The sequence below is a fragment of the Lonchura striata genome, chromosome 10 (assembly GCF_050655825.1).
Source record: "Lonchura striata isolate lonStrDom1 chromosome 10, ASM5065582v1, whole genome shotgun sequence".
Taxonomy (NCBI): Eukaryota; Metazoa; Chordata; class Aves; order Passeriformes; family Estrildidae; genus Lonchura; species Lonchura striata.
The window spans coordinates 9,152,576-9,180,184 of NC_140712.1; the positions used below are offsets into that span (position 1 = coordinate 9,152,576).

At 40.8% G+C, this 27,609-nt stretch overlaps 2 protein-coding genes across 8 annotated transcripts in view; both read left to right on the top strand.

The window, feature by feature from the left end:
* Nucleotides 1-18,465, top strand: part of ICE2 (interactor of little elongation complex ELL subunit 2) — a 31,851-nt gene extending 13,386 nt beyond the window's left edge. For 3 of the 4 annotated variants that reach the window (XM_085588182.1, XM_085588183.1, XM_085588184.1), the window contains 5 exons: nucleotides 620-749; nucleotides 4,992-5,076; nucleotides 5,168-5,218; nucleotides 6,283-6,538; nucleotides 7,251-18,465. In XM_085588182.1, coding sequence (XP_085444308.1) covers nucleotides 620-749; nucleotides 4,992-5,076; nucleotides 5,168-5,218; nucleotides 6,283-6,538; nucleotides 7,251-7,442 — 714 coding nt within the window. In that variant the 3' untranslated portion in view covers nucleotides 7,443-18,465. The remainder of the gene's footprint in view (nucleotides 1-619; nucleotides 750-4,991; nucleotides 5,077-5,167; nucleotides 5,219-6,282; nucleotides 6,539-7,250) is intronic. The other variant, XR_014957478.1, reaches the window with a different exon arrangement.
* The window catches only part of ANXA2 (annexin A2), a 36,150-nt gene continuing 18,029 nt past the window's right edge, over nucleotides 9,489-27,609 (top strand). The window contains exons 1-4 of one of the 4 annotated variants that reach the window (XM_085588189.1): nucleotides 9,489-9,630; nucleotides 10,895-10,985; nucleotides 18,897-18,976; nucleotides 26,218-26,277. In XM_085588189.1, coding sequence (XP_085444315.1) covers nucleotides 10,949-10,985; nucleotides 18,897-18,976; nucleotides 26,218-26,277 — 177 coding nt within the window. In that variant the 5' untranslated portion in view covers nucleotides 9,489-9,630; nucleotides 10,895-10,948. Of the gene's footprint in view, nucleotides 9,631-10,894; nucleotides 10,986-18,896; nucleotides 18,977-21,545; nucleotides 21,603-21,721; nucleotides 22,018-26,217; nucleotides 26,278-27,609 lie in introns of those variants that run through there. The other 3 variants (XM_085588190.1, XM_085588191.1, XM_085588192.1) reach the window with 3 other exon arrangements.

Below are 27,609 nucleotides of genomic sequence, written 5' to 3' on the forward strand. Positions count from 1 at the left end.
AATGTCTGGGAATAACTGCTTCATTATTCAGAAACCAATCACTTGTTTATTTATTTTCTTTTAATTAATTTCTGCTGAAATTTAAACTGTGTGCTGTCAGTGAGAATTGACAGTGTTCATTAACTCGCTAGTTAGGGTAGCCTCTGATTTCAAATGAGAGTCCAAGCATTAGGTTCTAATTTCTAATTTTAAGTAAGATTCTGACAGGAGTGATAAATGGCAGAATTCTGCTAATAATAGGCTAATTAGAAATGTGTGTTTTTTCTTAAATTGCTGCAGAGGGCAGTAGAGCACAGAAGTGTAAACTTGAAATTAATTTAGTCACATGGAAAAATTACTAAGTGTCAGAATATTATTATTTGTAAGAGCTTGCCCAGGCTTTTTTTTTTCTTTTTTTTTTTCCCTGTCGATTTCACCTTTCTCTATATAAAGTCTCTGTACTCTGAAGTTTGTACTGTGGATTTCATAAATTGTGAATCTTCAAACAAAATCTATGAAATGTCTTTGTTACTTCAGCTATGGTGGAGGACTGTGGTTATTATAAACTATAAAATGTGGTTAAATTGTGGAGGTTTTTGGACAGTGAGTGCTAATTTTTCTCTTATCTTATCTTTTTCAGCCAACTCCCATATTCCTGTTGCCAAAACTAGAGTACCAAACCTATTATGGTGTTGAAGCTCTTACAGAAAGTGAAGTGTGCCAGCTATGGACACAGAGTATGCTGCATTCTAAATCTTTATTTTATATTGGTAAGTTCATGTTTTGAGTTTTTGCTTAATACGCATATGTGTGAGTATTTGTAGAATAACAGAAGAGATACTTATTTATTAAAGGTGTATTCCATATATCCTTTTTTATTTCAACTTCCTAATTTTGTTTTGTCATGTCTGCCTTTAGTAGGTTGTCTAAAATTTCTCTTAGGTGCTGGATGAGGAAATTCCAGCTGTGGTTTTAGATAAATAGTATCCATGTCCTGTAGAAAATGCTGTATTCATGTCATTGTACAAAAAAGGGAAGTTTTTATGTCTATTGAGATACAAGTTGTGTAGAGAAATTAATATTCTACATATAAAGAATGTGACCAGATTATTTTAACAACCATTTTAATATATGGAGAGCTTTCTGATACCAACTGTCTTGTAATTAATAAGATTTTAAAAAGGAAAATTTGCAACAAAGTGGTTAGTTGATTCTTAGAATATGCTTGGCATATTCTGTGAGGGCAATCCTGTTTGTACAGTGAGTAAATGTTCTGCTGTGGGGATTGCCTTGCTTTTTCTGTAGAAACAAATCTGGGTTTTAGGGTTGTTATGGCAGCAGTTGTGGCCTGTGGTTGCTTAACCTTTCCACTTCTGTGCTGAATTACACTTTTGCTGTTGTTGGCTCACATCAGAATTTAGAAATCAGCTATTTTAGAAATGCTAGGTTCTCTGTTTTCCAGTTTCTACATACAAACTATGTGAGCTAGCACAGAATTGTTAGGATAATGTGAAATCTAATGTATTTGCCAATACAGTACGGCTTAGTCTGCCCTCTTTATTCAATGGAAATTATGTTTCTAATTTTAAACTTTAAAAGCAGTATTTGATGTGGTTTTTCCATTCCATTAAAAAAGAAATCCTTATGAAGAGCTAATTATGTACAGAGTTCTGTTTGTAACTGTATCTTAATGTACAGTACAGAGGAGTTGCTGCTCTCTGACAAGCAGAGCACTCTGAGTGCATTCTGAATATTTACACTGAGGATACATCCAGCATACTGAGCTGCACTGCAGTTGGGCTTCCTATAGGAAACATTATCAAAGATTTTATTAACATTTCCAGAGTGGCAAGCAGTGTGAGGAAACAGGGAACTGTGGAGAGAGGGCTGATATTTGCAAAGTACACAAAGTGGAGGAGTGACTATCTAATCTCCCATCAGTTACAGGAAACTGAAGGTATGGCTTGTACAGGAGTTTGCAGACAGCTCATCCAGCCACCACCTCTTTTTATAGAGGTTCTTGGGAATGTAGGAGACAGCAGGCTGAGTGTGCAGGCATCTTTGCAGATGAGGAGCCACAGAGCCCTCTTCTTCTAGCACAGCTTTCCTCTGTGTATCTCCTGTGTACCTGCTGCTGTGGAGCAGGCAGTGCCCTGGACTGGCAGGCTGCACTGGCCTGGCCTCCAGAACATCTCTGTTCCTATGCTTGAGATAAAGGATCCTTGGGATTGAGAAGTACTGGTTATTCCAGTCATGTTTGTTTGGCAGCTCCTGGATGCACACTTTCCAGAAGCAAGCTCTGGGGTGCACAGGAGTTCTCCTTTTGTGGGCTCTGAGGAGGCACAGGATTCTGTGGGTTGTCACTGTCCTGCACAGTAAATGGGTATTCCTGGCCTGTGGGCAGATTCTTGGTACTGCCATGTAGTTTCTTACAGAGTAGGTTAAAAAAAAAAAAAAAAAAAAAAGTGGAAGTAAATATCCATTCTATGAAAGAGCATCTACCACAGTTTTTAATAGGAAGTTGTTACCATATTCTACTTGGGAAGTCTTCTGCTCTTGCTATATTGCAAAGTAGCTGTGAACTTCTGCCTTTCAGTTTGTATTCCTAAGGGAGCTGTGAAAAATACAGTGTTGCGAGTGTCCAGATTTACTCAGAGGGCTCTCTGCAGCAAAGCTGTCTGAAACTCCAGGGACAGTTCTCTGAGGGTGATGAGAACCTGATGTTATGGGCAACTTAAAATGGGGTGAATCTCTCATTCTCTGTCACCAATACCTGATAGGAAGACTACTGCAGTGATCTGTTCAGTGTAAGGAGAAAGGCAGAGGGCTTCTGAAATCATGCTGTAATTTGAATTCTTTTAAGTGAAATGCTGTGTTCTATAATAAAAGAATTTTTAAATCTAACATTTTGTAAAGCCATAAACTTACTGCTCTTTTTAAGTTTACCTCACAGTAGGAGTGTGGAAGTAGGGAACAATATGGTTTGAAAACTGTCATCTTACTAACTTGCATTCTTGATCAGACCATTAAGCCTTTAAGTTTTAAGCATGTAGCAGACTTCATTGTTCAACTGCATTGGTGTTTGTGGCTCCTGAAAAAGCTTAATTTTCTGTCTCAACCATCTCTTGTATTGTCAAGTAAGCATGGATGAAAAGTTCTTTGGACCTTGGTCTATGCCCCATAATTGTCCAGCACTGTTGTGTGGGACAGAGGGAGGATCTCAGCTCTGCCATGACACAGGACTTGAGACAGAAATCAGATGTGTAACCATGGCCTCCTGCAGCAGCTGAGGTTTTTTTTAGGATATTCTTCTAAACGAAACAAAAAAAAGCAGAGATACTATCATCAAACATAGAGCGCTGTCTTCCCCTTGCTATCAAACCACCTGGCTTGCTGGTAAAGTCCCCTTGCTGCTCAAATAGGAAATCCTGCATCTGCAAAGGCAGTAATCTCTGTGACAAGCTTCCCAAATAAGGCACTTGTACTTGTCTAAGCAGTAAATAAACTTGTGATAAGCTTTGCTGATTAATAGGAGCATTTTACCCTGACCATTATTCACTTATTTGCATTAAGTGCCTAAGCAAATCTTTCTGCAAGAGCAGTTTACCTTATGTGAATGGAATAATACTGGCTTTTAAATTAACATCATTTGAAAAATAGGTAGGAAAAAAATACTTAGTCTTGGGTAACTTACTACATGTCAATTATTTTCAGTCACTTCTTGAATATAAGATACAGTTATATAAACTAGATGGAAGTAGTTCATAGATATTTTGTAATTACTGTTTTTTTTCTCACTTATATTGTCACTGTGTTTAGAAGTAGAGAAGTCTGATTTGAGGAAAGGCTGGTGAGGAATACAGAACTCAAACATATTTTTTAAATTATATTTTTAACAGAGACTTCAAGTATCTTTTTGTAGTCAGCAATGTAGAATACGAAATCTTGCTGCTTAGTCTTGCACAAAATACCAAGAAAAGTATCAAATATATTAAGAAAAGTAACAAATGTAGCATGTTTAAACTAAATCAGTTGTCCTGGTGCATCTTTTTTAATTTGGTGAAGTGAGAGTTATTACTTAGTCTTCTTACACAACACATAAACTTAATGATGGATAGCTTGGAATGTGCAATGCTTTGATTTAGCAGTTTAAACTGTGCAATTGAAGCATTTACTCTTCCTAAGAGAGCTGATTTGTAGTAAGACAGTAAATTCCACTGAGTAGGCTGTATTTTATTATGCTGCCTTTTCCTCATCCTCCTTGTGGGAGCTGAAATAGATTTTTGGGGAAACCTCAGCATGGGAAGAACCAGAAGGCAAGGTGTGGTCATCATCAAATCCATGTCCAAGCTATGCTGGTGGATCCTTATTGCTCATCAAGTGAAATGTGGGCTAAACTCTCCTTGGCAGCCTTTAAAAATGTAATGAGGAGAGCTTTGAATTGTTGCTTCTCATGGTGTCAAAGATAAATAGTTTTAACAACTTGCCATGATCTAGGCCTGACTTGTAAATTGTAATTCCTCAATTGAGGAAGGGGGGGGAAATCAAGAGACAAAGGTCAGCATCCCCAGAAAGTCATGCAATAGATCAGAGTAGAAAAGCAAGTATATTAAATGTAAAAGTAAATTTGTTGGTTAAGATCAGCTTTTGGGATCTGTCCAGTGAGGAAGCAAAGTGATAATGGTGAAATGAACTTGAGAAGATACAAAGTGACTGATGAGATTAAGGCCAGAGCAAGATGAGGTTGTGTCCCACACTCCACCCAAGACGTAAGGTTTGCTGGAAGCAGGCATCTCTTGGTTTAGAAAGACAGTCAAGGTACAGATGCCTGTACTTAAAGCAGCTGCACATTTTACTCTCTGTTATGGTGCAACATTTATAAATACTTTTCACTGTTCTATGCCAAAAAAGCAAAGTTTTTTATCCTTCTAAAAAGGCATTAAATCTGCAAATTATGATCTTACATTTATTTGGTTTTATTTTTAGTGTACTAATTGAATGTCTTTTTTCAGGACATATTGATGCTTTTACATCAAAGCTTATTATGCTAGAAAAGATTACTCCAGCAATTTTAAGAGAAAAACTTGGATTGATTAAGTGAGTATTTTTAGTAAGTTTTTTAGCAATGAATTTCAAACCCTAACAAGCCTTGCAAGTTACTACTTTTGCTATTTTTTTTCTTTCACAGACCTGCAAATTCGTTAAATATACTTCATCATATTTTGAAGAAGGTGTCTGAGTAAGTTCTCTATTGTATTTGTATTGCATTTGTTCATTGTATTTGTTTGCCACATTGCCCAGGTCTTCCTGTTTCTTCTGTAGAATGCTTGTCTACTCTGATTTTTATTTATTCATATACGTGAAGAAATTCATATTTTACAGGTTCTATTAGGTCTATCATAGCATAGTGCAGTACTGTGTAAAATGTGCTTGGTATTACAAGGTTTGCAGAAATTATACAAAAGAATAAGAACTTGAGATTTGTGAACCAGTTTTTCAAGAGAGGAAACTGGACTCTCTTAGGAGCTGAGTAAACAGTTCACAGGAGTGAGGTGTTAACATTACATCTATGGGCTGACACATAGAGTTTCATGTTTGGGTTTTGGCAGTCTTTCTGCTTGATTTGTAGAAATAATACTGTGTTCATTTCTGCTTACCATGACTTAGAGCAGCCTTCCTCTGTACAGCATTGCAGCCTTTCTCCTGCTTCTTTACGTAGCTATTTCAAGGCTTTCAGCCTGCAAGTGTCTTCATTTTTTGTGAAGCATGCTTCTTGCACTCAGTGTGAAGCCTTTTCATTCAAATTAAAGAGGGGCTTTACTGTTCTTCATAAGTTCTGTAGGTTCATGATTTTTGACTAAGATTTTTAGTATGGGCAGTTGGTTGACCTTCATCTTGCTGAAAACCTGTTTAATCCTGTGTGTGTTGAAAGCTCACCTGTTCTTTGTGTCTGTGTCCATATGGGCATTGTTCTTTGTGAGATGCTGGTTAAGGAATTACAGTTTGCCCAACATGGATAGTTTTCAGTGTATGCTTATGTGTTTATATGACTATGATGACAGTCTACATTGTTGATAAATTAGTACATTATGAATGCATTATAAACACATTAATTAGTAGGTATTTACCAATACAGTTTAATGCTTCCTTGTGTACAGTCTCTTTTGTAAAACATCTAAAGGGACTCAACATCTAAAGATGTTCTGATTTTGCATTTAGAATGTATTAACTATTCTGAGTAAAGAAAAAAACTCCAAAAAACATTTAAATAATATTTTTCATTTGGAACTTTTCTCATTTTAGTTTGGAGGAGGGATCTTATTTATTGACTCACGCTGCAGGAGATTCTTCAGTTGCAATTCACAAGAGTTCTCTTGACAAGAGCACGAGATCATCCTATAACTTGCACAAAGCTCACTGTGATCTGCCTGCTGTACCTGCCACTCTCTCAGTCCCATGGGTTCCCCTGGATCCCAGCCTCCCTTTGCCCTACCACATCATTCATGGAAGAGTTCCGTGCACCTTTCCACCTGCGCCCTGGGAAGGGTGGAAACAGAAGGTCAGTATCTCACTTGATGGAAAAGCAGATCAGCACTTTAGGAGTAGCCTATTTCAGTCCCATGGGGAACAGCTGATACAGTTTATCTGTCATCTTTGGGGGTCAGAATTTTTTTGGGAATCCATCCTGCTTTGTAATTTGTGTTGATGAATAAGTGATGCCTATCATGCTTTAGAAATTTCCCAAAGATCCTGCTCTCACCTCTGTTATTTTTGAGATAGATTGGCCCTTTAAAAGTAAGAAAATTTTCAAGCATTATTTTTCTTCAGCAGAGACTTACTCATTTGTGTAAAAGCCATGTGTTAACTGTGCCCTACTTCGTGCACCCTGAGATGGTTTGTAGGTTGAGTTACATGTTTCAGCCACAGCCTGGCTTCATATGAGGGCAAAACTGTCATGCATCCGTTCCTAATTACCTTGTGCACTTTGGTTTCTGCCAGAAGGAAATCCGGGCACATAGGCAGGGAAGAGACAGGATTGGCCACTACTCACTGGTGACTAAAGACCAGCTGTGCCAGTGCAGATGTGTCCTGTGGGTCTGTTTGAAACTACATGAGTTAGAAGGCAGTTGTCTGAATACAGTTGTGTATGTTTGTGCTCAGTACAGATTGAAGATGATTAATTTTGGTAACTCCAGTTTGGTTTTCTGAGGTTTTTTTTTTTGTTTGTTTGTTTGGTTTTTTTTTCCAATTCTCTCCCCTTGTGTGTGTAGATGGCTGGGGTAAAAGGACAGTCGGACACACCCCATGAGGGAAGGCCAGTAGCTATGGAAACAAAAGGCAAGCCAGCTAAGTCTGTTAGAAATGAAGGTGTGGCTCCAAAGAAGCTGGGGAAGAATTTCTGCAAGCAAAGAAAAGTGAAGCAAAAGTGGAAAACTAAATTCAACAAAATGCAACTGAAGTAGGAATAAGCCTGGAGAAGAACAAGAAGACACAAAAAATCTGAGGTTTCTTGCAGCTTCAGAGGAGCCAGAGCAAGCTGGCAGGGGAAATGGCTCCAATAGCTGAAGCGTTCTCTAAACCTTTAACCCTTGGTATCTCAGGGGGCATGTTTCAAGTGAAAATCTCAAAATCAGTCGGAGGAAAAAAGGATATGGCTGCAGCCACTTGGCTGGTTATGGAAAGCAGAGTATCTTCTGTTGGTCTGATGGTTTTTATAGAAAAGCTGCATCTTGAAAAGTGAAGCAGTGGCTGACAACAATCTCTAATACCGTGTAGTGAGAAAAATAGCTTTTCAGCTTTCCCAGTTCTTCCAGATTCACTACAGATTTTTGTTCTCTCATATTTTAAAGATACATTGTACTTCATGCATTGTGTATACAACTTGTATTTAATTATCTACACACGGTGTCTACTGACTTTTAAATAACTCAGAAAAATACATTTTTAGAATGGTGTAACAAATGAAGGACAAAAGCTGTGTTTATTTGAATAGTAAGGGCCATAAATTTCCATTGGAAGACTTAAAAGTACAGCTAAAGAAGTAAAATAATAACAGGAGAGCTGCATTTTTGCATGTTTAAACTGCTATCACAAAAAACAGAGGTCTTAAAGGTGTTCTTCCAAGTCTTTTGTTTGGACTGAGGAAGTTACCAAGTACACACATCTGATCAGGCATTCTTCTGCTCACTGGGACTTGATAGGACATGTTTTAATGTCATGAGGGTAAAAATAAAAAAAATTGTTTACTGGAGTATACCTGCTAAAAAATCCTGAAAGTAGGTATTTTTTTTTTTTAATCAGGCTTCAATAATGAATGTATATTAAAAACATCTTTGTGAAATACAAAGCATTTTCTGATGTGGCTTTTTCCAACTGTTAGATATATTTATTCAGTTATTGTTTATTCTTTTTTTGGACCACTGCTTGTTTTATCTGCACTATTAAGCTATTGATAAGCTGAACTTGTGTTTGCAATTTACAAATAGTTCTGATTTAAAATCCTGAATGCCCTTAGAGACTTCTCATAGTAGGAATATTTTAGCTGTGAGTCATTTTCCCAGATAACTGGCTCTGGGGGATTCAAGGCACTTTTCAGTTTGTATATATAAAACTTTTTGCCAGACTTGTATGGAATTTAGTTTCCTAATGCAGTTTCATGAGATAGAAATGTATGGTCTGTTTATCTGTCTCTATGCCTTTTACCTTACACTGGTATATTATTAATTGTAGTGTTCTAGTTGTAGAACTGCAATGGAGCAGCCTGTGCTGCTGCTTGGCATTGTTGCATTGTGGGTGCAGGGCTTCATCTCTGCTAAGGCTCCTGCAATTCTCGTTGGCCTGGTTGTGCAGGCTGTCCAAGTCTCTCTGGAGAGTGGCATATCTGTCCCCTCTGCCTCCCTCTTCTGCCTATTTGGTGTCATCTGCAAACTCAAGAAAATTGATTTGGTCACATTATCCAGCTGAGACAAAAATACTGAGTAGTGCCAGACCCTGAGAAGCTCTGTCCATGAACTGCTGTCCTGGTTCAGCTTTGAGCTACAAGCCACCCGAAATGGAGGAAGGTCTCTGAGGTGTTCCATGCTGTGTGAGATCACTGATGGATGTCTGGTTCTCCCCATTCACTGGTGTTCATCAGGAGATGAAACTGGCTTTGTATCGTGTTCAGACAGTTTGAAGTTAGTTTTGGAGGACTGGAGGAGATGATGTGACCTAGCATTTGAGGCGATTCGTTGGTCTGTATGCAAAAAAATTTATCAGCTCATTATGTTAGTGTGAGTGGGTTATTGGCTGTGAAATCTGACTTTTCCTCATTTCTGTTGTAATGAGAATTTTTAGATGTCATTTGCACTATGCACTGATAAACTGCTTCCATTCTAATATGTGACTGGCTAAATCTCTTCACCTTTTCTGTCTGACTGCAAACACTTTTAGGAATGCAGTAGAAGCTGTCTATGTCAAATACATCAGGACAGATTTGCTGCATTTTTTCTGTTCTTCTGATGTAGCCTAGCAGCTGGAAGCACAGAGAACTTGGGACCAAGTGACCACTCATCCATTCTGGTGCTGGAAGGTGGGAAATGCCAGAAGCAAGGGACTCTGCCCACCTCCATGCTGTGAGGTTCAGTAGCAGTTATTGAGCCATTTGAACAGGTATTTCTTTTGCTTCTGATTTTTTTGCCCTGTGTTTTAAATAGCAGCTTGTTTCCAAAAGAAGATAAAAGTCAGGTCAGGTGTAGTCTTTCAAAATGCTTAGTGCTGACCTGCATTTAAGCTTGCTTCTAGTTCTACTGCTAGAAGTTGCACCATTTTCAGTCTGTCCCCCTGTTGAAGTCTGCATGTATAACTTTCTCAGATGCTTCTCTGAGAAGTTATATCTAAGCTTTTTCTTTCTTAATGAAATATGTTGTTTCCTATAGTGTGGGTACAGTCCTTCCCAGAAATACTGTAATTGCTTGGTATGTTAAATTTCTCTGTACTAAAAATATATTCACCTTTTTTTTTTTAGTTGCTCTTGAAATGCTTTTTTCTACAGAGATTCTTAAAGTTTATTTGCAAGTTCAAATTCTGTTTCTGTATATCCAAATCATTGCACGAAAAGGTTTTCAAAAATACATTGCTGTATTATAAATCTCAAATTAAATTTCCTTCTCAATGCCAGAAAATGCCTTTGATGGCAAGGTGACAGTCTATTTAAGCATAAAGCATTTGAATTATGCCCTTCTTAGCCATTCTGAGCCTTATGAAGGTCTGTAGATAATCTCAGGGTGCTCTTATTCATGGCTGTGTCTGAAGGGTGAGCTAGTCCCCATCTTGCTGTAGGACTGAGGAGACATTGTGATATAATTTGCTGAGGGATTTTTTGTTGGTTTTATGGAATAAAATATACTGCCAATTTTTAAAATGTAGAATAATTTAGTGTAATGATTATTACATAGTAGCAGTCCTAGTGCAGCCTTCAGGGCATTTCTCAGTATTGATGCTACTGCTTAACAGTGAAAAAAAAAAAAAGCCCCATTTTTCCCCAAGACAGCATGGCAGCTTTGTAGAGGTAGTAGAGAAAACAGTCTTGTTATTGTTTGTGACTAAAATATTTCAATAAATATTAGAAGAGTGTCACTTGAAAATCAGTATTAAAAAAACATAAGGTAGGAGTAACTATGTGGGGAAGGGAGGGGCTGTTACAGACCCTAGTGACATCTTCTCTGATTCTTGAAGTGCAGCAGCCACATCCTTCTGAGTATTCACAGCACATTTTTACAAGTGTGCATTTCCTATTTTTGATAGCCCTAATAGAGGAAAAGTATTTCTTTATTTCTTGAAATGGGCAATGTCCTTGTTGAGAGGAGCCAGAAGGAAAAGGATCCTGGTGTTGACCAAAGCTATAAAATCTAATTGGCCTCTTTGCTTCCTTCAGCTTGACGGGGCCGCTCCCACTGCAGTGCACAGAGCCAGCTGTTCCAAAACATGCATGAATACATTTCAGTTGCACTGGGATTTATTTAGAGGTACTTTGCTCAGCAGTTTTTCACCTGTGCATGAGATTCCTCCATTGTATGGCAGCATGATTGGCCAGGAATGTCACCTTACTTGCCTGTGCCTCAAGAAAAGCACGTACCACAAGCCTCTCATTTCTCACTTACTGCCAAGTGAATGCAGTTTGGGAAGAAAGAAAAGAGCAAGTTCTACCATGGCAGATATAATCAGGAACCTTTAACAAAGTTAATCTAGAGTTTTAAAATAGCTGTAGGTTTTAGTAAACCTTGAAGTACTTCTGAGTGTTTCAAGCCTTTTGATACTCAAGGGCATGTAATTGAAATTGTACTTTTGAAATTTTACTTAGAAGTGACACCTATAGACTCCCTGTCCATTCCCCACCATTGCCTTGTCCACACAGTCCTGAATTTTTGCATAATTTCAGTTTTCTAGGAGCTAATGCCTTCAGAGAAATAACAAACATGAGACTCTGTGATACCCAAGGATGCTGATAACATTATCTAAATGTGGTCAGTCATTCACTAGCACTGCACTGTGTGAGCACTGTGAGAACAGTTAGATATGTATGTTCAGGTAGAAAAGGAGCTCATGAATTCCTCCATAAAACAGCAGTAAAGATGATAAAGTAATGCCAAATGAAGACTTTCCCATGTATTCCACAGGTACTAAAGGTGTTCCTGGGGAGGTCAAAGGGTTAGAATACCCATCCTCTGTACAAACACAGAATGTGTGGGCATTTCCTTTAAAAGCCTTTTTGTGATCTCAAAATAGACTTTCAGAGTTTGTATGTAGGTACATGTGCAAGTACATTTAGGCAATCAGCTGTGGAAAAAAAGAAAGGTAATGACCATTCTAGTGCTTTTTCAGACCTAAAACTGAAGGGAAAAGTGTTGAATTCTATATCCAGGCACAGAGTCAGTTGCTGGCAGCACATATTCTCAGCTGGAATTTATGTTGCTAGAATTCCCTGATGTGAGGGTGCATCTGTACCTGAGAGTTCAGCTGTTTTCCCAAACAAATCTAACAGAAAGTCTTGCTCTGGCACTCTCTTCTGTCTAAGGTTTGCTGCTGCCACAGCTGCTGCTGCAGTGCATTCTGCTATGGTTTCAAAGGAATGGTGCAGCATAGCCTTTCTTACTGAAGTTCTCTTGCTTCTTCCCATGTCAGTTCTTCTGATATACTTTAGCATAGAGAGAACAATGTAGGGATTTCCTGTAAATAAATTTAGAAATACCCATGTTAAAAGTCAGTGTAGTCAAATTCATGCTGAGATCAATGCTTCTGGAGTATTTTTCAGAAACTATTTTAAAGCATCATAAATAAAATTAGAATACTTGTTTAAAATTTAATTTCATCACTAAAAACAAAATTTGGAATCATGATTTGGAATAATGCAACCTTGAAAAGGTTGTAAACTCCTGTTTTTTCATAATTTTATCTTTAACATTTGTTTGTCCTATATTTGAGTGAACAGCATGAGTGCCACCCTGTGCCAGGTCTGCTGCAATTTATTGAAAAGCTCCACCTACCAAATCTTTGTACAAACAACTAAAAAAAAACAACAAACAAACAACAACAAAAAAAAAAAAAAACAGGAGGAATGGAAAAAAAATTCCTGCTGAAATAAGTCACCCATCACTCTGTGGTGTGGATTATGCTGCCAAGCAGACAGAGCACTTCAACAAATATTTTAATGATTGGATTAAATTTGAGCTTAAAAAAAGAGGGGAGGAAAGAACTGTCAGAAGCCCATGGTTGAGGCAGGTCTTGTAGTTAAAAGCTACCTCAGCAGTCAAAACCTATTTATTTCAGAACCTTGCAGTTAATTGCAGTTCTGTTCCCTTGACTGACAGGAGGACAGTAACCTTGTGCAGCTCTCTGGATATTCTTTGTTTATAGCAGAAATAATGAAATTAAAAGGAGGTATAGTTACTGCAAAGCTGCACATGCTACTTGCAGCAGCTTTTGTAACCATATGTAAATTAACAAGTGCTCGCATCACAGTTGAAATTCTTCAGCTTGTTGGTAAGTAACAGAAGCAGAATGCACAGTGAGATTGATTAGAGTGACTTTAGTGCAAAAGTAGCACGTGGAGGTTGAGAAACCTAAAGAGAATTTTGTACTGACACTGTTGCTGTCTCTGGAGAAGCATCTTGTGGGTCAGTAGACCTGTCACCAGCCTCTTTGGTTGTTTAAATATCAAGAAAAAAATTTGCATGTGGATACATGAATAAATAAGTTTGTTTCCTGTCCTATGCAGGGAAAATAATTCACATGATATACATTGTCTTCCATTTATAGGTTTTCTACCAGCCCAGACCAACTGAGTCAATAAAGTGTTGTACACATTTATTTGGCCTAAAGAATGTCTGTGGCTCCATGCTCCTCTGTGTGTGTGTGTGTGTGTGTGTGTGTGTTCAAGCATGTTTCACACTGTGGCTTAAATTTGGGCTTCTAACTTTCTGTACTGGCAAAAACCCTTGCCAAGGCTTTCTTTGGTGCAGCCTCCCTCCCCAGAGGAGGGTGATGGCTGGCTGGCTTTCCATGTCTGTCCTTGCTGATCAGCCAGCTGGGCCCTTTCCTCACTGTTCTGAACTCAGTTACTCCATACACACCAATGGCTGCTCATTCTTGTATTAATAACTTCCTGGAGGGTAGTAGCATTCGAAAAATAAACCTTAGTGTTGAGAAGTTGTTTGAAAAAATATCTCTAGTTGTGTTGGCTCTGCAGCCTTTTGTTCTGTCTCCTCACCTGTCCTTGATGTGAGCACTGGCTACTGACATGCAGGACCCAGCACTGAAAGTTACCCAGCTCAAGTAGAAGTGTTTACTGAAGGCTTACCTGCAATCAGATGTGAAAATGTTAAGTATTATGTGTACTCCATGCTAAAACAATAGGTTTTTAATATACTTTTTCTTACTCATTAGAGGAAGAAATTTCTGGTTTTAGAATTCAGACCTGGTGCTTCTGACCTGGAAAAACAAGTCTTAGCCTGCCTGGCAGAAACGAATCTCTGGGTAGCAGCCACTCAATTAACAGCTTTTTGAAGTCAACTTTCCTTGCCTTAATTTTTCTATAAAGCCGTAAGATGCCACTTGAAAGAGCAACAAAGACATCAGTGTAGACAGTACTGTGTAATTAGGAATCTTTGACATTCCTTTGTCTTGCAAGACATCATTCATGCCCAGCTAGTACCTCAGCTGCTCCTAATTTAGATAATGAAGTTCAGATAATGCAAGAATTTTCTCAAAATCCTGTGGTTTATGCTATTTCATACTAAAACAAAGTTGATATGTTTTGAAACAAGCCACAAAAAAACCCTTTCTTGCTATTTCACTGCATCATTGATTTTAATTGAAAATTTCCAGCTGTGTTCCAGATTGCTGTAGAAATTGTATATTGACTTCTCTCAGTGAACTTCTCATTCTAAGTGATGTTAAAATTAATTTTCCTGGGTCATTCCAGACGTGGCATGATGTTAAACAACAAGGAGATAATTTTTGCAGTATGTAGTTAGCAGACTGTGGATTTGCCATAGGAACCTGGTGTGTAAGCATTTTTAGAGTAAGTTTAGGTGGTGCTTAATTAGATTCCTTGAACCTTTCAGAATTATTCCCCAGGATCCTTAGGTACATACTGAAGGTGTGACAGCCTGCCCAGTACTTTGACAGAGGCCAGGAGACTAATACAAACCATGGGACTGTTTGTGTTATGAGTCACTAAAGTGGAAAGAGCACATAATGATGGGAAACAATGAAGCACAACAGACTTAATGCTTTTTAACACTGTTCCTAGGAAAAAATTCCCTGAGGACTTTTGGCAGCTTCCATCTTTTGTAGCTGTTTCTGTCCTTTGGCAAGACAGGCCAAAAACTCTGCAGTTATTATTCATGCTGCTCTGCTCTGGATGATGTCAGGGGCTCCTACGTGCACTGGTAATAATTTCTACAGTGTTTTCCCGTGTGGTGTCTGTCTGGGGAACAATACTTTAGAGCTGGCAGTAGTTTTAAGCACTGTGATATGTAAATGGGTTCAAAATCTCTCCTTAATGTTGTAATATATCCTGATAGCCTGTTTATTTCAGCAGCATTGTGCTGGTATTACTGACAAAGCTGAACTCAGCATAGTGGGTTTGGTTTTGAGATTTGATCTTTTTGGTTGCCAGTTAAAGGATGAGTCCTAGGACCAAAGACAGCATCATACTTGGATTCAGATACATTAAACTGTGGTTGAGTGTATTCATGATAATCTGAGAACAGAAAGTAAACTTGAATATCTGACAGGGCTTTACAGTCCCGGTTTTGTCTCAGGCTGTGTGATCTTTGCATGAAAAGGCAGCTGGCTCACAAGCAGGGCATCAGGAAGTCCCCAGGGACTTGGGAAATGCACTGAAGCATAGTTACACACATAGTGACTGTTTCTATATCCTGCTCTCCTTTCATTCAGTGCAAAGATGCTGGAGTTTATTTAAGTCTCCTATACCGGTACGAGGGGTTTGGCAAGTGTTTCATTTCTGTGTTTGTGTGTAGCTAGGAGACCTCTGCTAGTCACTAGATGATTACTCCTATGAGATGCCCTGAAAAACCACAAACTGCTGGTGATTCACAGTAGAGGTTAGAAGTGGACTTGAGCAGATACAAATAACACTCATCAGAAGCATATGCCAGAGTTACTTTTCTAGGTTTTGCTACACTTGTTATCCGAGTTGCTGGCTTACATTTGTTCGTGATGCATATTCCTGGCTGGGTCTCTGTGTCATTTAGTGTGCAAACCTCTCTGCCTTACTCTAGTTCTCATGCCAAACAGAAGGAAAGAAGGTGCAGTAACCTGGGCTAAGTCAGGAGGACAAGCCTACAACACAACTGAATTTGGTGACCCATGTTAGCTGTGTCAGCCAGGTGAGAGTAACAAAGGGGTTTGCTTCCTTCTGAGCATCTTGACAGAGCACAAATTATTCCATGTTCTTTGCCTTCAACAGTGGACAGCCAGTGCAATGGATACACCACAATGACCTAAACTTCATGAGCTTTGTTAAGTATGATAGAGACTTTATTTAGGCTCTGTGTCTGTCCCAAGACAGCTTTGCTTGTTATTAAGCTTTTATGAGTATCTAAAGGAGTTTCTTTCTGACTGTAACTATAATCTTAGCTAGTCTTTTGCTTTGTTATTCCCTTGTCTTGATTTGGGATCCAAAGTCACTCAAGCATTTGGCTTTTTGTGGGGGCAAACTCCATGTGCCAATAGGCTTGGGGTTGAAGGATCCACCGAGATGGAAAGATAAAAGAATGAGCATGGTGGTGTTACTTACACTGGTGAGAAAGACTATATTTGAAAATAAGTTAGAGCTCAAACTAAGAGAACAGTTGGCAGGAAGTTAGACTTCAGGCTAAGGTTGTAGTCAGATACACTTGAAGGTGGCAGAAGAGGGGAACTGAACAGCAGACAATTTTTGAGAAGTAGCTGAAGGGAAATCTGGTGATGAAACAGTATCAGGATATAAAAGGATATAAAGAAGGATATAAAAGGAGACTTGTAGTCACCTTCAAGATGCAGCCATCTGGTGGAGAGGTAGATGTTTTACTAGCTCTGAAGAGCCTTTGCTGTCCGGCTCTTAGGAGAGGCACTTGGAGATTCTGCATGGGAAGTAACTTAAGGGCATGTCAGACATGTCATATCTTTGTCAGTCACACTGATTGCTAAAATATACGCCTTAAACGAGGTTACATCACCTTTCTGGTAACAGGAATTTTGTGAAACATGAAGATAAACTAGAAACTATTTGATGAGTCTAATTTATTTTTGTATCTTGATGAAGTAATTAATGTTGTTTTCTTTTCTTTAGCAAATGCAATGCTTAAACTTCTCTCTGAAGAGTTAACAGTAGAAAGATGGGGCCTGATCAGTCAGAAGGCAACAGTCTAGCATCATACAGCAAACCACAGCACTGCAAGGCAGGCAGCCCAAGGGGCCAGTGTTAAACCTGGATGATCTGTTCATAAGCACACTGCTTATACCTACATTCACTCTCTGTTCCCACACTGAACCAGCCAATGCCAGCCACATTACCTATTATAACTTCATTTGTAGAACACACACGTAACAAAATACTAGAGATCTGGACAACACAGAAGATCATTCCAGAAATTAAGTCTTGTTCTTTAAAAGGGATTATTTCAAGTAAATGAAATTCTGAGTGGAGAATAACATTTGTGCAGGAATGTGCATGTGGTGTAGGAATGACAGTGCACAGAATACAGTTGATCTGAGGGCTTAGGTTGTTAGGTGAAGCACCTAACAAGATGTCTGGTTCTCTGGTATTGTGTTAGATAAAAGTTGGCATTGGTATACTGGTATTCTGTCTGTTTTTCAAAAATGTGGGCTTACAATTCTGTAATATTTAAACTACCTCCACCCCCCTAAAAAGCCAAACAGTTCAGAACACAACCCCCCTTCTCCTAGCAAAACAACTCTTCAGTGTTTAGAGAGTTCTACTAATGCAGTGTAGGTGTGCTAAGCAGGAGTCCTTCCTCCTTTCATCTGTAGCCATAGACATAATAACTTCCCAAGTGTTACCCTGGGAACCCAACTAGCACAACTTTTAAGTTATACTTAACTGTCTTTGTAACCTGCAAATTATCATGAGAGGTAATAACAAATCTGTGTGTATTTGTATAATGGCAGTTCCCAAATTAGACACAAATAATCAAGACGCCAAAACAACACCCAGAGGTCTGCCTGATCCATATGCTTATTAGAATGGAATTAATATTCTCCTCTTGCAACACAATCAGGGAGCAACAGTAGATAGAGGCTCAGTCACACCTAGACCAGAAAGTCCTTTCTCCTGATCCCTCCCCTCTCCTTTAATTGGAGCAACAAGTTTAAGTAGGCAATACATATTGACAGAATTGTGTCCTTCATACCTTCAGTGTTAATGCAGTGTTGATTATTTGTAGACAGCATCCTGAAAGAGATGAGCAAGATCTGGGTAGATGGAGGAACAAAATAGACAGAAATGAGAGAAAAAAATCAACTGGAGTGACCCCATATGCAAGGATGTTATTGCAAAGATAGGTTGGGTCAGAGGGGAACTTACACTGAATATTCAAGTTAAGCACATCAAGCGTCCAGTAATATGATAGGAAGATAATGACAGGAAAAAATCAGGTTGGTGAGGTAGAAGAAAATAGTATATTGAATTGAAGAAGGGAGGAAAAAATATAAAATTAGTATCAAACAATATTAAGCAGTAACAAAGGAATGGTGGAGTTGGCAATGATAACTTCATTGAGAAAATAGAACAAATGAACCTACAGCATATCCACAGACTACAGGCTGAAGCTCAATCACAGAGAACAGTCAGAAGGGAAGAAAGGGAAGCTGGCACAATTATATTTGTTTTTCCATCCACAGGACTCTCTGCAGCCTCAGCCAAGCAAAGTGTGCTGTCTTGGATTGCCGTGGTCAGCATGCAAGAAGCCAGGTCACAAATAGGGAATTGCAGCTGAACAAGTTGCTGGCCATTTAAAATACCACCTTCTCTGCTTCTCTGCACTTTAAGGGAGTGCAGGGGCCAAACAATGAAAACAAATTGAAAACCATTCTTGGCACTGCCTTACTTATTATTTGAAGCACATTTCTTCCAGTAAATACCCATGAGGCAGACACAGAGACACTGGGCTTGCAGTAAGTGCAGTCCTTGTCTCAGCCCTTTTTCCAGCCTAAAGCTGGCAGTAGTGCTTAGGAGCAGTGGTCATGGACCAGAACCCCTTGGGATAGGTGCTATGCAAACTCTCCAAGTTGTGGGTAAATCCTCAGAAGTATCCTATATGACATACAGGCTTAGGTCTCATTTTAAAAAATGATACAGGCACTTAGCTGCTGTTTTCCCATTAATTAATTCCCTTTTCCTTTTTTGGCAGATAACAGAAGGCTTTCCTGTTTGCTCAGTCTGAATGCTGCCTTCCTTAAATCATTGGTTTTACAGACATTTTCCATGAAGGTATGAAGAATATATAATATTTCCATGGGCAAGATCAATGGCTTTGTATTTAGGGTTTGGTTGTTCTGCCAAAAGCGTGACTCTGTGTTTTCTGCTGTTCATACTACTTAAATTCCCCAGCTGGGAAAAGTGCCTTTGATGGCAGTTGACCTACATATACAGAGAGCAATTGAGGGAATTTGTAACATGTTTGGGTATGTTTGTATCTTCATGACTCTGAATGTACTGGGTTTTTTTCTATTGTCAGTCTTTCTTCTTTTGAAATCACTTCAGCAGTCGCTGAAGTTTATATAAGTTCAGAGAGGCTCCTGTCTGTTTTGGACTGAGGTCAGTGTGTGATTCTGAGGTTGAATAACTGATGATTGAGTTGGATGTTAGAGACATTTATGAAGCTGTTGATTATAATAATAGCTTGCTTGATATCAAACTTCTTGCAAACTGTTAGTATGAAGATGTAGTTAGCCAAAATTAACGGTGGTATATGAGCTACTTCATATTTTAAGATGTATTGAATTGTTAAAAAGGTGAATTTCTAAGGAAGTGGAAGTAGTAGTGTAATTGAAACAGGCTGCAGTAGAGGACTGAAAGATAAATGTTTAGAGAATGATTATGTTCTTCCTCAATTCTAGTATGTGACTCAGCAGTTTGTACACAAAAATGCAATGTATATGTTTGAAAATGCTCTCTTTAGCTGAGGATGTTGTGGGGTATGTGTGCATGCTTTTGTATTAAGAATGTTTGACAAGAAATGGGGGTTAAAAAACCCTATCCTTCAGGGATTATGCAGCCATTAGGAGATAAATTGGCTCTCTGGCTGCATATCCCTATTTAAAACCTCTAATGAACACTGCAGTACAGAATGGTTGTTACTTCTAGGACTGTATTTTTGATCTCTGAATAATATTTCCAAGTTGCTAGTGATATTTTTTTTTTCTAAGAAATCTGAAAAGCAGGGGGAAATTATTTAACTAGTGACAGTGCTAGTGACAGACATTGGTTGAAGTGGGATAGCCAGGAATTAATTTTGAAAGACAGGTTCCTTAATACACAGAGAAATAACCACAGTGGCCTTTCCAAAAACGAGGCTAATGTGTCAGACTAATGCAATATTGGCACTGGCATTTTCTGACAAAATACTGCTCCATGATATGCCTTTTCCTGTGGCTCTTCCCTTTATGTCACTTCTGTTTAACTAGAAAAGGTGTATTAACATTATTTTCACCTTCCTGGAGTGACCAGTTCATGTGTCTGCTCTGTTGCTTCCATGTTTGAAGTCTAATGTAGTTTTCCCAATATTTCTCCCTTTTAGTACTGCTGATCTTGTTACAGATTAGCAGTTACAGCCTGTGTCTCTCAGCCTGTGTTCTTGTCTCTTTTGTGTTTGCAGCTTTTACCACTGCTGTTATTTATGCACCTGCTTAAGCCTAAAACTTTTTTACCCCATGTCTGCTATCTCTGGCTATGCCTACAAAAAATACTTCTAGTAGCAGAGGCAAATATCTCTTTGCAGAATCCAATTGACTGAGCGAGCACATAGTCTTGAAAGAACGATGTACATCTATTCACCTGCAGATATTAAGAAAACCACAGTGAAAGTACAGGAATAACTGCTGGTATTGGGAGTGGGGAGTGCTTGCTTTTTTCTGCAGCATTTAACGTCAGTTGTTCATACTGTTGAGTTGGAACATCATCTCAAGTGATCCAGCTGAAGATCTGCAAATACTTTTAAACTATATTTGTCCTTTGTTACAAGTGTAACATCTGGGCTCTATAATTGAGTTTTCACTACCCGGCTGGGAGAAGCTTTGATTTCCTGTCCTTGTGTTGGGTGTGGTAGGCCTGTTCGGGTTATCTGAGCATGAGAATGAGTCAGCCTCAGAGCAGAGCTTGTGTCTCATTCTTCTAGATTTTATTGCTTGTGTCAGATGTCATTTAGGCTTCTCCCAGCTCAGATACCCCTGAACTCTGAGCACGGCTTGCAGGAAGCAGGCTGGGCCCCACCTGCACACTGTAGGGATCTCGGTTTCCTGCAGATGAGCCCAGTTCTCAGTGCCCGGCTTGCCGGGGTGGGGGCGTTCGAGGTGCGGGCCCTGTGCTGGGCACCCGGACTCGGCTGCTGTGCTCTGCACCGAGAGCCCAGCGCTGTCACAGCCGTGCAGCTCTGAGGAACCCAAAGCCCGGGCTGCAAACAACCACCTGCTGCGCCGGGAACGCTGGGGCGAGGGCTGGGAGAGGCGCACGGGGCTGCCTTCCCCGGAGGCGCTGGGGGTCGCATTGCAAGGTGGGCGGCCAGGTGGAAAAGCGGTGCTGGGGGGTGAGGGCTGAGCCCCGACCCCTGCAGCCCAGGGTGCTGCCCCCGGCGTCGCCGCAACCTCGGCAGCTCTCTGGGCGTCCGGCAGGGCACGGGTGCGAAGGGAGAGGCCGCTGCTGCCCTACCCTTGCCCACCCCGTCCCCGTCCTGCGTTGGAGTCGGGCGCGGCCGGGTGAGTCAGCGCCGTGCCGGGGGGGCGCCGGGGCGGGGAGGGCCCGCCCGGCCCTACAAAACCCCGCCCGGGCTGCCGCGGGCCCCAGCTGCTGCCAGAGCCGCCCGAATCGCCGCCAGAGCCGCCCGGCCCGCCCCAGCCAGGTGAGCCCGAGGCGGCAGCGCGGCCCCGGCAGCGCAGCGGGAGCGGGGGAGGCGGCAGCGCCGCGGGGCCGGGCTGCGGGCGGGGGTCGCGCCGCGGCAGCCGCGGCTGCGGCGGGAGCGGAGCGGGCAGGATGCGGAGCGGGGCGGCGGCTGCGGCGGCCGCCGCCCTCCCCGCGCCCCGCTCCTCTTCCTCCGGCCCTGCCCGCCTGTCACTTTTCTGTGCTCGGTTCCACTTTTCTGGCCCTGCCCGCCTGTTACTTTTCTGTGCTCGGTTGGGACGGTGGGGCCGCGGGCGAGGCAGCCCTCGGGAAGCTTCGTGCGCCTCGCAGCAACTCTGGGTGGTGTGGCGACAGCGCTCAGGAAAGCGGAACCGGTCCCAAACTTCCCCAGATAGTAATTTATTCTCGTCGTTAAGGTACACAAAGGCTCGGCTGGCTTGACCATAGTACTGTAAGGTCGTTTCTCGGTGCGGAGGCTTGCAGAGAAGCGGTGGCGGCCAGCCAGGCGCTGTTTATTCAGTTGGAGCGAGGCTGTAGTTGCTCTCGCAGGCACGGCGGAACCCCGAGCCCGCCAGGGGCAGCGGCCCCTTCGGTTCCCTTCCCTCCCCTTCCCTTCTGGCGCAGGGCGCGGCCGCGGCTGCCGGAGGCGCTGCAGCCGCTGGCTCGGCAGCAGGAAAGCCCAGCGCGGCAGTGCCGGGCGGGCAGCGCTCCCCGGGCGTTGCCTTTGCGCTCCCGCGATGGCCGCGGAGCCCCGTGCGCCTCCCGGCGCGCACGGCCAGCCCTGGGCGTGGCTCTGCCTCCCACCCTGCCCGGCCCTGAGCAGAATTGCAGAGATCCTGCTGCTGGCCACCACTTCCCCCTCGAGTGAGGAGGGGAAGTAGGGTAGAGGAATGTTGACAGGTATTTTAACTGAACGAGAAGTGAAATGATTTCAGCATAGTCACGTAGAAATATATAAGCAGCTGTACTTTACTTTTACTTCTGTTTAACATTAGTTCTTATGTTCATATTCAAATGCTTTATCTGCACAGAAGTGCAGACCCCGATGTACAGGTCAAGAGTGAAAGACTGGAACCAGTGTGCCCTTGAGTGATTCATCCCTGTGTCTGCCCTCTGCTCCTAGAGCTGGTTTCATAAACAGCCCTAGTGCATAGAGTTTCCATTGGCCAATATTTGGTGTAGTCTGCCTTGACGAACCAAAAAAAAACCCAAACCCAAAGAGGTTTTCTTGTAAAGTCTCAAAAATGAGAATAACTTGAGTTTGAAGAAACAAAAGTCCTTAATTTTGTATGTGCATGGTATCTTCCTGGAATGGAACTTCCTGGGTTATTTGCAATGTCTGTGGAAGAAAATGGTTCAAGAATGTTTGTGGTAGTGCAGTTTAATGGATTTTGAAATGCTTTTCTTTAAATAAGATTTTTTTTTCTCCAAATAGTGGCTTTAAGTTATGTGCTAAACCTTATTGGGTGATTTGGGGAGATGCAGCCTGGCCTATTTGTACTCCTGCTTAGCACTGTATATATATGAATTATTTGGAGCCCTTGTTTCATTTACAATAGATGCTGCAGGTCTTCTTCACTCTCCCTCACCTCTGTTAACAGGCTTGTCCTAGTTTGTGGACACAAATGTGCTCCAAGTGGAAGAGTTTCCATTCTCTCATTCCAGGGATGCCGTTTGCTTGGCTCAGATGTCTGGGAACACCCTTTGCTCATATCTCTCCCTAGTATAATAAGTGCTTCTTAAAATGCTAATTCTGCTTATTGAGCAATGCAGTTGTTTGTGCCTACCTGAAACTTTTCCATGGACCACAGGGGGATTTTCCATAATGTGTGTGAGCTGGCCCTGGAAATCAAGATATGGGGCCGCTTTTAAACACATTCTTCTGTTTCCAAAGAGTTTCAGGGATCAGTTGGTGAATAGAGACTGGGCCACTATAATAACAGAGCTGTAAACCAGTGCCTTCTGGGAAGGCTGAGGTCAAAACATGCCATCTGTTTTAGCAGAATAATATGATTCAGGATTGTGTAATGTGCATTTAGAAATTGGTTGTAGAAACTTGCCTTAAGGTATTGAAGTATTAGTTTACAGCTGGAAGGTAAAACTTGATTACTTTCCAGTGTAAGGAAGAACAGGCTAGTGCAAGTATTTTCTCTTTACATGTTCAAACCCATCCAGGACTTGTCAAAACGACATCAGATAAAATCAGTCCATCAGAGAACAGTGAGAGTCTGTTCACAAATACCCTGCTTTACAGAACAGGGTGTGACAAGAGCTGTGTTTGGTCTCTGGGTAAAAAAATATCTCTCTGTAAGGATTCTTGCAAGAACTCCCTTTTTTTTCCTTCTGCCAGCTTGCAGTTGATGGGCAATCAGTTGCTATAGCATTGCTGTGTTCTGGTGATATGAACCTGGAGTTCCAGCTCTATGTGAGGGTGTGTTTTGTTCCTGGATTCTGATCAAGTGCTTTGTTCCAACAAACCTGATTCAGTGTGGTTTTTAATTGATTTAGAAACAGTAGTCTTGCAAAAAGCTGTTCAGTGATTTTGGTTTTTTTTTCATGTGAAAGGTTATGCTGCAGTTGCTTTCTTCAGCTCTCACTGATGTTTTCTCTGTGACAAGAAGGACGGAAGGACTTTAGTTGCTTATCTTTGGTAATAGTTGAAATACTGTCAGAGTGCAAAGGTCTCAGAGGCTCTTCATTTTATGAAGTGTAAACATTAGGAATTTCATAACTCAGGAATATATATCAATCCCCACTACCCAGCATGGTTTATAATGCCAACAGCAGGTAACAGCCTGTCTTTAGAGGCCTGGGTTGGATTCTACCCCTGAAAAAACATTTATTCTCAAATGTATCAGTGCATGACTATAATTTTGTTCTTGTTATTTTTCTTCCCCTGGAATCTTATTTTTTGTCGAAATAAAGTTGCTTTTGTTACTTAGAACTAGATTGTTTCAGAAGATGGAAGACTCTCTTTCTGTGTTCTAAGTGAGGAAATGTGAGATAACAGGAGTTAAAACTACAAATGTACTGTGATTTTGCTGCTGTGTTTTATTCCCGTAGCACTAGCTATTTTTGCCAAATGTAAAGCTTTCTTAGCTTTTCTCCTTACAGGAGCTAAAACAAACAAACAAAACAACAACAGGAACAAAACACTTTTTCCTAGAGTTTTAACCAGATCACTATTATCAAGAAACTATTTCAAACTTTTCTGGTTCTCCAAGCTCTTAATTGCTCATTGATGGAGAGGAGATTGGTTTCTCTGGGCAATTGGCCTGGGTGGCTGCTGCTGAGGAAACCCCATCCTATCAGAAAGGTGACTGATGGAGGATTAAAAGCCATCTGAAAGCCAGATGAGAGAACATAGCCAGCCCTGGCTGCACAATAGCTGGGAGTTGTCTGGGGGGCATGGAGCCAAGGGCTGGCCTGGGGAACCGGTGACAGTGTGAAATGAAGGGCGTGGCACCCAGCTGAAAGCAGGGAAATTTTGGTATCGGGCTCACTTACCAGCTAGTGGAACGTCTCTGGTTTTGAGGTGCTGCTGCCCTTTTTCCTGTCCTCTCCTAAACCAGTTTCCCTGTTTGATAATGCTCTCTGCAGCTGGACTGTAGAGGTCCTGGGAAAAAAACTTTCATTTCAACAGCCATCCTGGGTGACTGGGTAGCAGTGTGTGTAGCAATGTCTGTCCTTTACATAGAGAAATTTGAGAACAGGGTTTTGGGAATGCATCAAGCCTTTTACATATTGCCCCTGGCTTACAACCTTTGGAAAAAACTTCCCCTGAGAGACTCTTTAACTAAAACAGTGATACAGCTCTGGCACACTCCCTGAACAGAATCCAGAGTTGAAAAAAGGTAAAGTATTGTAACCTCAGTTTATAACATCAGTGTTTATTTCTGCCATGTATATAATTCATTCTCAGGCTGGGATTTTCCCTGTTGTTTTCCATATACAAGGAAGATGTTATTCAGGTTGTGGCAATGGAACACTGATATTGATTAACATGCCACAATGGCTCTTCTTTTTTGGAGCTACCATTTTAAGATAGTCCTTACCTCATCTCTGATAATCGTGTTACTAAGTGGTGTCTGTTCTGGAGAGCTACAACAAAACCACAAGACACAGCATCCAGGGTTAAAGATTAAACAGGGTTATGATTTTGTAAAATGCCTACAAGAAAAGAAATAATTCCACTGCATTTCCTGAGTACTTGAGGAACTGGGTGTGTGCTTTAAATGCTACTACTCTTTGCTGTTCTTTGACTTTGAGCTGGACCAAGCTATAATGTTTCTGAATTATTTTCCTGGTATTGAGTTGTCATCTTAGGCAGCTCTGTTTCTGAGGCAGAGATTTCTCAGATTCCTGTTTGAGTATTTAAAATGCAGAAGAAATGCTTGTTTAAGGAATTTTTATTGTACAATGGAATGAAGACCTCTTGTTGCATTAATAATGGTGGTGTGGCTTGGAAACTCTTAAATCTTCTTTCCTGCTTGGTATTAGCAGATCCACTGGACTGTGTCACTTGAAGTGCTGCAGTGCTTCAAGACTGCTGGAACACACTGATGTAACTATAAGTATATTTAAATCTACTTTGTCTTTTTTTTCTCTTCCTCCAGCATTCTTTCAAGATGTCCACTGTTCATGAAATTTTAAGTAAGCTCAGCCTTGAAGGAGATGTAAGTATTATTATCTAAACAAGACAAGTTTGTTTTACTTAAATGTCCCATCTTGTTCCTTTTACATGACTGTGCCAACAATTGTACTGGGCTGTACAATTTACAAGATTCCACACATCTCTTAAACTTCTATTGGCTAAAAACCTAATCAGCAGTGATCAGTTTTCATCCACAAACCAGCTGTAAACCACAGGACAGTTACATGATTTAATGAGAGTTCTTCTAACTGGCCAGCAGCATGAATAGTATCTTCCTGCTGGGCCTTGTTAAAGAGATCACAGGGCAAAAAATGGCTGGTTTTCATCTGTGTCCCTCTTTCTTCCAAAGAAACAAATTAAGGATGAGAACAGAAGACGGAAACATGTTTGGTTTTGCTGATGCCCTCTGAATTTCTTCTTTTTATTTCCAGTTAAAAATGGAGAACATTATGAGAACAAAAATATTGTGGATCTAATTCCTGTAATGGTTATCACCAAAACCAAGCCAGCTCTTGAAAAAAATTATTTTCTCAAACTTATTTTCTGTGTTTTTCCCCACATCTGCACTTGGTTTATAGTTTTATTGAGATACCAGAAAGCCACAGTCTTTGTTTGATTTCTTAAGTTGCAGTCAGATGATAGATTATCAGTGTGGTATCAGCATATCATACCATAAATTTGTGGTTCTGTGATTGTCTCTGAAGACGAAGTGAATCCTATCCATGCATTATTTCATCACATTACTAATGAACTTGCTACACATACAAATCTTACAGCTAGTAGCTCTGGATCTGAGCTTGGTACAAGGAAATGTTTTGCCAATTTTTGTTACTTGTTGCGAAATTAATTATACCAGACTATGTTTGTGGAAGAGCTGTTGCAAAGAACTGGCCAGAGCAATGTAAGTTAAGTAGTAAAACTGGTTTTGTAGTGCAAAAGCAGTGAAGTCTTCAGTTTTCATGGTTGTTACAATGGAGAATTACTTTTGGAATAATAATTAAGCAATATATTCTCAAGAGCAGAAATGTTTCTTCCTTGATTCTTTCAAGTAGTTGCAAGAGTCAGATTTGAATACTGTTCCATGGCAGCATTTCCATAGAAATCCTGCTGCAGTGTCACAAGGCTCAGGCAGCCAGTTTGTGCTCTAAGTTGGAAGCCAGAATTACTGAGTAGCTGGCCTGTATAGCTCTGCAGCATTAGACCAGTTCCTCTGAGCAATGATGTAGCAAATTAACTGATGTTCAACACAGTAGTTGGGCCAGCAATTAAAATCTTAAAATTTTAACCTTGAGGGTATAGAATGGTTGTGGCTGAGCCCCAGTGCTGTCCTGTGCTCTGCATCAGTGGTAGAGCA